At 37.4% G+C, this 10,495-nt stretch overlaps 1 protein-coding gene across 1 annotated transcript; it reads left to right on the top strand.

Moving 5' to 3' along the window:
• The first annotated feature begins 3,384 nt into the window (after nt 1–3,384).
• Nucleotides 3,385–9,996, top strand: LOC122075568 (rho GTPase-activating protein gacY-like). The gene is made up of 8 exons (XM_042640640.1): nt 3,385–3,598; nt 5,894–6,145; nt 6,414–6,522; nt 6,819–6,886; nt 8,395–8,464; nt 8,539–8,613; nt 8,701–8,792; nt 9,681–9,996. The coding sequence occupies exons 1-8, from the start codon at nt 3,549–3,551 to the stop codon at nt 9,754–9,756; spliced, it is 792 nt and encodes a 263-aa protein (XP_042496574.1). The 5' UTR covers nt 3,385–3,548; the 3' UTR covers nt 9,757–9,996.
• Nucleotides 9,997–10,495: the final 499 nt, after the last annotated feature.

The raw sequence follows: 10,495 nt of genomic DNA, 5'->3' as shown, positions 1-10,495 counted from the left end.
GACGTACCCATTTGCCGAAGTTAAGGTAGTGGAGATTAAAAGGAGTTGCCCTGTATACATTATTGATAAAGTGGTCAAACAAGGAAAGTGGGACTCTAGGGAGACACCAATACGATGTGAAACGAGATGACAATCTGTATTAAGAAGGTTGCTAAAAATGTTCGAGGGGAAGCAAAAGGTATTCATTATGCCCTAGGGAGACTTGGTGGTGGGATGATGAGGTCTAGATAGTCATTAAGACTAAGAAAGCTAGTTTTAAGACATAGCAAAGGACTAATGAGTTGGAGGATAAAAAAAGGTATAATTTTTCCAGAAATGAAGCTAAGAAGATTGTGGGGATAGCAATTGCAAAAAAATATGATGACCTTTATAATAATTTGAACAATAAGGAAGGGAAAAAAGCTATTTATAAAATAGAGAAAATGAGAGAAAGGAAGAGTAGAGATCTCGATAATGTTAGATGTATTAAAAGTGATGATGGTAGAGTGCTAATAAGGGATGAGGACATTATAAAGAGATGGGACGAGTATTTTTGCAAACTAGTAAATAGAGATAGTTTGAGTAGGAATTGACTAGAAGATTGCATTATTCATCAAGACACCACTTGTCATAGATATATACGGAAGTTTGGAGTGGCGGAGGACTAAAAGTTAAAGAAGCCTTAAGAATGTTGAAAGTCGGCAAGACACCTAGCCCTGATGAGGTTCTAAGAGAAATTGGAAGAGCTTAGGATTATGTGGAGTATCTTGGTTAACTAATCTTTTGAATAAGATTTTGAGCACAAAGAAAATGTTAGATAATTGAAGGAGAAGATTGTAGTTCCGATCTACAAAAATAAAGGTGATATCCAAAGTTGCAATAACTATATAGGCATAAAACTGGTAAATCATATTATAAAATTGTGGGCGAAGCTTATTGAATCCCACTTGAGAAGAGAAACTACTTTCTTAGAGAACTAATTTGGTTTCATGCCAGGTAGATCCATGATAGAAGCTATTTACTTAGGAGGCTTATGGAAAGATTTAGGGCTTGCAAAAAGTATCTTCATATAGTCTTTATTGACCTTGAAAAGGCCTATAGCAGAATTCATAGAGAGTTAACCTAGCATGTACTTAAGGGAAGGATGTCGAGTAATTATGTGGATATAATTAAGGATATGTATGAGAGCGTGATGACTCGTATGAAAACCATGGGAGGTGAAGGCAGTGAGTTTCCAATTACAATTGGGCTACATTAAGGATATGCTTTATGCCCTTATTTGTTTGTGCTTGTCATGGATGATTTAACCAGGAACATTCAAGATGGGGTATCTTTTTGCTGATGATATTGTCTTGGTGGATGGGACAAAAGCAGGGATTAACACTAAGTTGGAGTTATAGAGATCAACCTTGGAATCAAGAGGTCTTTAGATAAATAGAACGAAGAGGGAGTACATGGAATGTAAGTTCAGTTACACTAACATGGATAATGATATGGTAAAATTGAGGAGAGAGTCAGAGGTGTCAATCGGTTGGTTTGGACTTGCTTCAGTTTGGTTTTATCGGTTTTGATGTGAGAATGAGAGCCCAAAACATGATCTGCTAAGGGACACCGGTTTAGTTTTGGTTTCCTTATTAGTGTGCTATTGGGTTGGTTTCGGTTTCTTGTGGAAGACCACTTGCATAAACCAGATCCCAAATTCTCAATTCTGTGCAGTTTTGTTATTTATTCTCGTCATCAACAACAGTGGGAGTGACCACAACTTCCTTGTGTTGGAATGATGGAAATGGGTCGCACCTCCATGATTGCTTTGTCACATAATTTTACTTAGGCATTCTTTAAGATTGGGGGAAAGTATTAGAAACATGGATGAAATGTGATGGAACCAGGGATTGGCATCAAGAAGTTGTTATAGTCAAAGATGGCATGGATGTTATCTTTAAGATATTATTACAGACCAAAGAATTTTAAAAATTTAAATTTTAGAAGTCACATGGGAAACTCCCACGGAGAGACCTTTTGTGTAGTTTGGGAAACATAATGACCGAGTATATTTTACTAGTAGTTTTAAAACTTGGAGTTTGTTTTCAGTGGGAAAAAAATCACAATTGGGAAATAACATGAAGCTATTTATATAGGTTGATGTTGGTTTTATTCAGTTCGTTCTCGTGTCGGGTTATTTCAGTTTTCGGTTTTGGTTTGGTTCGGTCCACGGTTACACTACCCCAGTCCAAAATATGATACGATATGCCATATCGGTTTCGGTTGGCCTAACCGGTTCGGTCCCAGTTTTGACACCCCTAGAGAGATTTAACAAAGTGATTATTTTGGATATCTGGAGTCAACCATAAATAAAGAAGGTGATATACAGGATGATGTTTCACAGAGAGTTAAAGTATGATGGATGAAGTGGAGAGGTGTGTCTGGAGTGTTTTGTGACCGACATATTGCTATAAAGCTTAAAGGAAAATTCTATAAGATAGTTGAATGAACGATTATGAAATATGGAGTAGAATGTATGTCAATTAAGAAGAGCCATATGGATAAGCTATGTGTAGTAGAGATGAGGATGTTGAGATGGATTTGCAGCAAAACTAGAAAGGATAAAGTAAGAAATGACTGTATTAGATCTGATTTGGGAGTTGCCCCGATTCATGATAAGCTCTAAGAAAGTTGTTTGAGGTGGCATGACCATGTTCAACGGAGGCCTTGGGATGCACCAGTAAGTATGAGTGATCAGATTCAGATTGAAGGAGCTAAAAGAGTTAGTGGTAGCCTAAAATGACCATAGCAGTAGTAGTGAGGAAAGACATACATAGTTTAGTTCCTGTCCCAATTATGACCTTGAATAGGGCTGATTGGAGGGCTAGGAACCATGCAGCCGATCCCATTTAGGCGGGTTCTACTGAGTGGTTGTTGGCTTCTTGTTGTTGTTTCTTTCCTTTTAATATTATTTTTTCTTATCTTGCCATTGCACAGATCCATGTAGCTGACTCCATTTAGTTTGAATAAGGCTGAGTTGTTGTTGTTGGTCGTTAATTTACTTTTAATTTCAAGACTGCCCCCCTCACTTGTAACTCTATTTCCACTTACATAGAATGGACTCCTTCCCATGTAAGTTTGAACTTCATTAATTTACAGATTCACTCACTATTTGAGTTGTGTATCATCTGGGTGGGCCCATTGCGAACCCAAATAGGGTATTGTGACCTGGGTTTCACATCCAGACCTTGCCCTATCTATACAATGGTTCGTATTGCCACGTCATCCTACCACATGGCAGAACTAGGTGGACTGTGTAAAGGACATTATACCAATAAATAATACTGTTATTAGCACATATTTTTGGTTTATACTGTGAATTCTATTGGTGGCTTCTTTATTCATAATCCATTTTACCTTGCAGACTACTTCCACTTTACTTCCCCCGGGATAAACATGAGGAAGAAGTTGCAGTGTCGAAGCTTCCTGCGGATGTTGGGGATGAGAATGGTGAGACAATATTAGATGAACGGAAAATCAGAATCAAACCTTTGCCTGCTGTAACTAGTACAGCTCCTAAACCCCCCATGGATGTAGCAGATCTTCCTGTCAGTGGTGTTGGATTGACAATGAGACGGTCAGTGGAACTCCGTATCTTTTATTATCATCTTTTAGTAAGATAGTTGGTGAGGAATTAACCCCATGGTTATTGAAATGGATGTGTTTATGATGTGAAACTAGATCCTTGTATTACACTGATACTTTTTATGCTTTTATACTGCATAGTGAAGGCGATAACTTTCTATATAAAAAGGTGTAGTAATTTATTACTGAAACTAGTCAGATCTTGAGCTGATTTTGCGTTGTTCGGCATTGGTGGGCTTGTTGAACATTTTGTTTTTGTTTTTTGTTTTTTGTTTTTTTTTTTTTTTTTATTACTTGCTTCAAAAAGCTTTTACTTCAAATAACTTTAGCATCTCTTTTCCTGACAAGTTTCATTGATGAGAAAAGGAAATTCCCCATGTGCCAAGAAACCGAGCAAAGAGATAATTGATTAGCTATTCTTTTGAATGTACAAAAAATGCTTGAATTTGAACAAAAAAGGTAAATCATTCCTCATGCTACTGAATACATCTATGATCACCATCAATAGAGTAACACATTTGGTTTGGCTGTTACACCTGCAAGGCTCTAATTTCTTAGACACCTCCATTGCTTTTTTTTTTCTCAAGTGTTGGATGGATGTCTTTAGATATATTAGTTTGATTCAAAAAATTAGTGTCAATAAAGTGATAGTAACATCTGCTATTACATTTTTATGCAAGATAAGGCATGCATTGAGGTGCAAGGATTGTTATGGAACCAGAATAATCTCTTACCAAGTGAAGGAACTGTGGTTTTCCTATGAAGCTAGAGCCTAGGACCTGTTTAAGTGAATGGTCTTAGCTGGTGGTCCACTATGATTGCTTCATTTGACAACCATTTGGTTGTAGGGGTATCGATTAGCATATTGAGATGGTTTAGGGTTGCTATTAAAGAAAATGGGGATATTTAATGGAATATAATGGAGATATATGGTTGCATGGATTTTTTTTTTTTGGATGAATAAATAATTCATTACCAAGAGAAGACTATACAAGGGAGGGGGGGAAGGAGGCAAAAGCCAACAAAGAGCAGCCAAACAAAGAGGAGCTCAACAAACAACACTACAGAACATAAAAATAAATAAATAAATAAATAAATAAAAATAAAACTCAAAATCTCCAACTTGCTCCGAGCCGAGACAAAACCATAAAGAGGGAAGAGGGTAGGCCACGCATCGGTCAAGGGGGTTGGAAGATGTCAACCTATAGGTTCTAAGAAGTAATGATGTGGGAGTTTCTGAGGGAAATAGGAACTGGGCGGTTATGGAGAGAGGAGCGACTGGGCTTTGGAGGCAACACCAAAGGAGATAGCTTTCCAAATCTTATTCAGAGATCGAGATTTGGGGGTCCATCTACGAATGTTGTGCCCCATCCAGAGGTGGCTGATAGTAGCACAAAAAGCTAGTTTTCCTATAATGTCACAAATGGTAGAACCAGAGGACATGTTGACCCAGATACATTCCTTGTCAAAGGGGAGGATGGGTCTTCTAGAAGGCCGGCATTTGGAAAGGATATTGGTTAGCCTATTGAGAGGGTTTACGACTGCAAGTTAAAGAATGTAGTAGGGACATGGTGGTAAGATATCAAGAAAGTTTTGTTTAAAGTTGATGTAGGGTTTTGGTGGAAATGTTTTCCTGATTGTTATAGGTAGCTATAGGTAGCTGGTTAGTTAAATAGAGTTTATATGGCTCTAAGGTTTCTTTTGAGTCTTGGTAATCTATAATTGTTTATCTGGACAATTTATTTTATGATATCTGTGATAATGGTTCTTTAGATTAGTTCCGATGAAACTGGCAAATTAAACCATTCTGGTCAGTTTATTGGTTTATGAGGGTGGCCAATTATATCAGGTTTACTAGGTAGGTCATTCAGTCCTTGAGCACAAAATGACTAAATTCATGAATAACTTTACTTTCTGATGCAAAATAGCGCTGGAGCACATTTGTTCAGGGGATTTTGGATGTATTGCAGTGAACGGATGAGCTGCAGCAGCCATGTGCTTGTTGAGCAATTAATTTCTCCCCAGTTGTTTCCTCTCTTTTTGGATATTTTGTCCCTCTCCATCTCATAAATAATTTTATGGAATTGACATACAGAGCTTCTCTCTCTGTGTGAGTTTAGCTTATAATGCACTGTAAGTTGTATATTTCTTGCTCCAAAGAGTGTTTTCCTTATATTACGCATAAGGGCCCTTTGGTTCTCCTGTAGTGGAAATCCGTATTTTATTGCTTGGTCTCTTCTCCTTTTCCACTGATTGACTTCTCACTGGAAGATTATAATGTTGACAGGAATTCATCATATTTGCAATCCTATCTGGATCCTGCATTTATGTCCCTGATGAAAGATCCTGATCAGAGGCGCAAGGAGCAGTGGGAGAAAGCTGCTCAAGCACAGAGCAGTTTTAATTGTGCTAAATTGCTTGGGTTTGGTGATCTTGGTGGCCCTCCTTTGTCTGCTGCTGAAGAATATTCACTTCATTCTAGATACCTCGCTAAAGCAAATTCTCTTAATCTTTCTGAAATTGCAGAAATGAAGATTGTGTAAGTTTATGTGTTATATTTCTCTTCACTGATTTTATATTTTTATTGATTTCACACATCATGTTATGTTAATTTGTATTGCTTTTGGAAGTCTTCTTTTACTGTGTAATTAATGTCATTGGTTATCTAGGCCATCATTTTTAGTGCAATATGATTTCTATTACCATGTGTAAGTTTCTTATATTTTGAATAAAGTCAGCTTAAGTGGTCTCTACTGCCATTTTGAGGTTCTGGTATTTTATATAGCTTTTCGTTTTTGCCATTTCAGATATCGTGGTGGTGTAGACAGTGAGGGGCGTCCTGTAATGGTTGTTGTGGGCGCTCATTTTCTGCTTCGTTGTCTTGATCTAGAGCGGTTTGTGCTTTACATAGTAAAGGTATCAAACTGTGTCTTGCTTCATTGCAGGATTGGTAGCTCATGAAATCTCCTGTCCTACTAAGCTGTCAAAATTTCTGAGAGTTTTTATAGCTACAATCATCTTAGATCCACGTCTTGCTGAATCCCTATATATATATATTCCTTAATTTTTTCCCTTTTCTTTCCTGCTTGATTAAATGTTTCCAAATGCATGTTTCTATTTTTGACGACTTTAATTCTTTCTTTGTTGTGGTTCAAGTTTTATGTTAATCTTTTTGGACTTAAAACTGTTCTGTTGACCATTAAAATTTTCAGGAGTTTGAGCCCATAATACAGAAGCCTTACACTATTGTTTACTTCCACTCTGCAGCGTCCTTACAAGTGTAAGTATGGTATAATTGTCTTGCAGTAACAATTAATAAAATGAGGCTATTTACTTCTACATGAATTATGTAACTAAGTGTGTCATGCGTAGATCAATTCTATTTGCTGACTGCTATCTTCTGGAGACTTATATATTGACAAAATATTGTGGACCCGGATTTCTTAAATGTCCATTTAGGAAAGAATCTCCATAATGGTCACCTAGTCCTGCCACATGGAAGGTCAGATCTTGCTGCAATTTTTTGGACCAGTAGACCCCAGGTTCCCCTTTCTAACAGCCCTGTTCGCCTTTGGTACTTCAGTATATCTTCGAAAAGAAAAGCGCTACTTCAATGCAGCCTTAACTACAATGACATTATGCAAGCCCCACCGATACCTACCTATAGGGTTAAAGTACCAATGACGGTGACTGTTTATGGATTCAGAAAGCTAAACTCCACCAAACTCCTCAATCAATATCAACAAACATGTTGCCAAATTAATAACAAGCCAAGTTTTCCGGCTGGCATAACAAGGAAATGAAAAATCTGGGACTACCAAAAGGGTTAACAAGACTATAGTGGGGGTGTGTCGACATACATTGTTGGAGGGTATGGCATTAGTAGGGAAAATGTTTGAATTTGAGTCAGAAATTTGACACATGGCCAATTCTGACCATTTTATAGATATCCGACAGTAAGATTTGCTACATCACTCTTCCCATATGGTGAAACTAGGTCTACCCGTAAGGAGATCCTTTCCTAAACAGCTCTGTGGGAAAATTTTCCCAATGATTGTCATTATTGTAAAAAAATTTGGAGCTTGTGTCTCCCCGTGTGATAAGTGTTGCTGGTGCGCATTTTTTTTTTCTATAGAGAAATGTCATATCAGATCTTTGCTGGAAATATTCAAATCTTTTGGAAGCGCCAACATGAAAATCTCTTACACTAACGCCCCCCCAGTCTCTCCTCCTCTCCTAGCAAGCCTGATGCAGTTAGAAATAGGAATATTTTGGGACTTACGTAATTTGCTTTTTTTTTTTTTAAATTTAGTTCCCTTTATTTTAGAGTCATTAATATCAAGTAGAATTGACCCAAATCTCTTTCTGTTTTGTTTCTTATTCAAGAAGGTCCTTAAATTTACTGAAATTTTGCAAAAGTGCCATTGGTTCCTCTCCTTTGTGTAACGTATAATTGTGTGGGCTCATAAGCAATTTGAATAGTGTTTCAGGACCCTGGATCCACATCAAATCCCCCAACCCAAAAGAAAAGAACCAAACGAAAAGAAAAACTGATGTTTCCCTGCTTCCAGCAAGGACATTGTCTCTTTTCACAACCAAGGCACTTGATATGTTAGTTGTTAGTGGGAAATGCTATCAAGTGACGCTGCCTGAAAAAAATCTGAGTGAACTTTTGGAAATCTTTTATATTACCATTTAAGTTAAGAGGGAGGTCTGCATTTTAAATATGTGAAATCTCTTCAGCTTTTCATCATATCATTCTTTAATTTTGTTTGTGGACTATGACAGTCAACCAGACCTGGGGTGGATGAGGAGAATGCAACAAATTCTTGGTCGGAAGCACCAGCGAAACCTGCATGTATGCACCTCAAGTATCCCATCTGTCTAGAATCACTTTGTTCTCTGATTCTGATTTCTTCTCCTTTGATGTAGGCAATATATGTACTTCATCCAACGTTTGGATTGAAGGCAGCAATTCTTGCTCTGCAATTGTTTGTAGATGCTGTGGTACGTCTTAAGTGTTTCCGTATTTATCAATTGATTGGTAAATTACCTGCATTCAATTGTGCCTGAAGCTAATTTCTTTATCTTTAGGTGTGGAAGAAAGTTGTATATGTCGATCGACTTCTGCAGCTATTCAGATACGTTCCTCGTGAGCAGTTGACCATCCCTGATTTTGTGTTCCAGTTGAGTTTTTCTGTTCTTTCGTTTCATATGATTGATTGTGCTTCTTCCCTATTGCCTTTAAAGGGGTGCAAACAGGGCTGGGCAGGCAATTAATGTCTTTTGGCATGCCCTGTTTTTTGTGGGTGGGTCCAAATTGCAATCTGCTTATGCTACATATCGGTTTATTTAAGTACCTATTGGATCCGGCAATCCGACTGCGGTTCTTGAGTGATACCCACAAACTGAAATATTCCTGTTTTGAATCCATTTGGATCATCAGATCATTCACACCACGGACCTTTTTCCTTGAATGATTTAATCCCCAGACTGTTTTAGAAACATTTTGATCTTATGTCTCTCTCCCCTGATGAAGGATCCGTCTGGCTGCATGAGAAAGAAAGCGAAGGGAAGTGAAATTAAATCAAAACTGAAACGGAGACCTTTGTGACCATTACCACTGTAACTAACTCTAGAACATTGCAAATCTGGTTATTAAATTTTAGGGAGAAAGAACGCTGCTAGGCTGCATAGCATAGCTAGCGCCTCCCTGTGTCTATCTCCCACCCTCTGAAATCACATATCTGCCCCTCTATTGTGGGAGGAGAGAGAGACACAGGGAGGCACTAGTGTATGTTACGCAGCCAGACACGGAATTCAATCCCTAAATTTTATTACATTTTTCCGTCAAATTCCTTAGATTTAATAAGGAAAATAAAGATTCCACTTGAAAAGTTTGATCATCATATTTAGCATGAGTTTAAGGTAGTTACAGATATGATGACAAAAATTTCCATTTTCCTTTTTAAACTGATTTCACTTTCTTTTGCTTGCGACTATATGGTGTCCTAAGGAAGTTGGGAGAATAATTGTGGGTTACAACCTGTGGGCGCTATTTTTTTTTTTTGCAGGCATGACCTTGAAGTCAATGGAGGAAAGGGTCTTATTGTGGACCCTAGAACAAAATACATATATCAGCGACCATAGAGATGTCATTCACACTGCATAAGCAGGCAATCAAGTGGTTTAAGCCGAGCATGATCTGAATTTCAGTTATTCGCTCTCCTCTGTAGTTTTTTTTTTTTTTTTTTAAATTTAATGTTCTTTAAAATTTCATAAAATGGAATAAATGCCTTTTCGTTTCTGTATACTAGGTGATTCCCTCATCCCCCAAACCTTAGGTACGAGGATGGTTGAAGGCTGAAGGTTGAAGATTGGTTTTTCTGACTTCTAATGGTCCCCACCCACACCCCCAAACATAGTTAACAAATTCGGATTCGGGAATTATTCGGACGGAGAATTATTCGGAATAATTCGGATGATTAATTGAAGGATTCGGTCAAAAAAGCTTATTGGGTTTTTTTTTTTTTTTTTTTTTTTATTGTTTTTATGTTGTTTTTTTTTTTTTATTGTTTTTTTTTTAAATAAACCGAATAATTCGGTTTAATTCGGATTCGGTCCGAATTATTCGCGATTTATATTCAGTTTTGAAAAAGTCGCGAATTTTAAAGAATTTTATTTTTAATTCGGATTCGGTCCGAATTTTTGATAAAATTCTTTAAAATTCGGTTCGGCCGAATTGATAACTCTGCCCCCAAACCATCCCCCCACCCCCCAAAAAAATGTACAGGGTTAAAACAGGAATTGGATTATCTCTTCTCATTTATTTGATTTATACTTTTTTTGCTTGTCCTGGCTGCAATGCCCCTGTATTTTGTTTTTGTTT

The sequence above is a fragment of the Macadamia integrifolia genome, chromosome 4, assembly GCF_013358625.1.
Source record: "Macadamia integrifolia cultivar HAES 741 chromosome 4, SCU_Mint_v3, whole genome shotgun sequence".
NCBI classification, from domain to species: domain Eukaryota; kingdom Viridiplantae; phylum Streptophyta; class Magnoliopsida; order Proteales; family Proteaceae; genus Macadamia; species Macadamia integrifolia.
The sequence above is the reverse complement of the archived record's forward strand: the minus strand, read 5'-3'. Positions and strand labels throughout refer to the sequence as shown.